The sequence below is a fragment of the Austrofundulus limnaeus genome, unplaced genomic scaffold, assembly GCF_001266775.1.
Source record: "Austrofundulus limnaeus strain Quisiro unplaced genomic scaffold, Austrofundulus_limnaeus-1.0 Scaffold1128, whole genome shotgun sequence".
NCBI classification, from domain to species: Eukaryota; Metazoa; Chordata; class Actinopteri; order Cyprinodontiformes; family Rivulidae; genus Austrofundulus; species Austrofundulus limnaeus.
The window spans coordinates 1-1,760 of NW_013953530.1; the positions used below are offsets into that span (position 1 = coordinate 1).

Consider the following 1,760-nt stretch of genomic DNA (forward strand, 5'->3'; position numbering starts at 1 on the left):
GAGTTGAAACAGCTAGAACAAGGTTTTGATTTTGAAGGTAAGAAATTGATGCTTACACTTGACACAGTTATTTGTGACACACCAGCCAGGTCCTTTGTTAAAAACACCAAGAACCACAATGCCTACCATGGTTGTGACAAATGCGCACAACCTGGTAAATATATAAATAGACGCATGACATATCCATGCACAGAATATGCTTTAAGGACAGATGACTCATTTGAAACCATGGCTGATGAGGGTCATCATCATGAGGGTCCACACCCATTTCATGGCAGCAATGTTGGCATGGTGTCTCAGTTTCCACTAGATTATATGCATTTGGTTTGTTTAGGTGTTGTTAGGCGAATGCTAAATATCTGGTTAAGGGGTCCCTTGAATGTCAGAGTACCTGCTAACATAGTACAAAGGATGTCTGCAAAACAAGTAGAAATGCGATCCCATGTTCCTGTAGAGTTTGCCCGTAAGCCCAGATCGCTGAGTGAATTGGATCGTTGGAAGGCCACTGAATTAAGGCAGTTTCTGCTCTACACAGGACCTGTAATGCTAGGTAGCTTTCTGGACAGCAATATGTATAGGAATTTTATGTTACTTTTTTCTGGGATTGCAATTTTGGTGAGTCCTAGACTATCTTGCCACACACAGTATGCACAAACTTTACTTAGGTCTTTTGTTAATCACTTTGGTGAAATCTATGGAAAAGATCAACTTGTTTATAATGTACATTCATTGGTCCATCTGCCAGAAGAAGTACAGAGGCATGGTTGCCTTGACTCTTTTTCTGCATTTCCTTATGAAAGTTACCTGCACAAGCTGAAAAAGCTAGTCAGAAAACCAGAGTTCCCCCTGGCCCAAATCATCCGTCGATTGTCAGAGATAAAAACTACTGATTCTCTGGTTAATGGTACTGCTTTTAAAAAGCAACACTTTGTTGGGCCAGTTGTAGGTGGACTGTCAGTGAAATCTCAGTATGGTGAGATGACCTGTGACAAGTGGACAGTTAAAGTTTCAGCCAGAGATAATGTTTTTGTCATTGGGAATGACATTTGCTGCATATGTAATATTGTAGAATGCAGTGATGGAGTATATGTAATATACAAAAAATTTTCACACAAGTCTTTGTTCTTCACTTACCCATTCAGCTCCGATTACCTAAATATTTATGCAATTTCACAAACATCAGATACACTCGAGTGTGTTAATGTTTCAGAGCTTGTACAAAAATGTGCTGTTCTGCCTCATAGGGACGGTTTTGTGGCAATACCCCTATTCCACACATTTTAGATGCGCACTTGCACATGGACAGAAACTGGGACTTTAAGTTGAATTTAGAGCAGTATTTGATCCACTACTGTATGGATTTGCCGCAGTGTCTTGCTTGGCTGGCAATTTTAGTATTTTTTCTTACTTTATAGTGTCATAAGAATTTTTCTTTTGCAGTTTATTATTTTATTTATTTATTTTGGATAATGATATTGGCCATGTTGGCTGTTTTATAGTATAGTATTGCCAACTGAAAAGTCTGGGCAATTTCTATTCATCTTTTCGCCAAAGTGAGGGTCAGACACTGACAAACTTGACTGTATCATCAAAAACACTGCTAACTGGATATCAATTAATTGTAAGTGGTTTAGTTGTTTGTGTTTATTGAGACCCATAAATGTGTTACATGTTAGCCAATGTAAGGTCTTGAAATTCTTGAACAATTTGCATTGTCCTTCTTTTACCTAATAGTCAGCCTCTTCTGAATGATATTACAG

At 38.3% G+C, this 1,760-nt stretch overlaps 1 protein-coding gene across 1 annotated transcript; it reads left to right on the plus strand.

Annotated features, from left to right (window-relative positions):
* Window positions 1-22: 22 nt before the first annotated feature.
* LOC106534268 (uncharacterized) lies at window positions 23-1,748 on the plus strand (the record flags this gene model as incomplete). The annotated part of the gene is given in 1 exon segment (XM_014030846.1): window positions 23-1,748. A coding segment is annotated over 1 exon segment (1,236 nt). The 3' UTR covers window positions 1,285-1,748.
* Window positions 1,749-1,760: the final 12 nt, after the last annotated feature.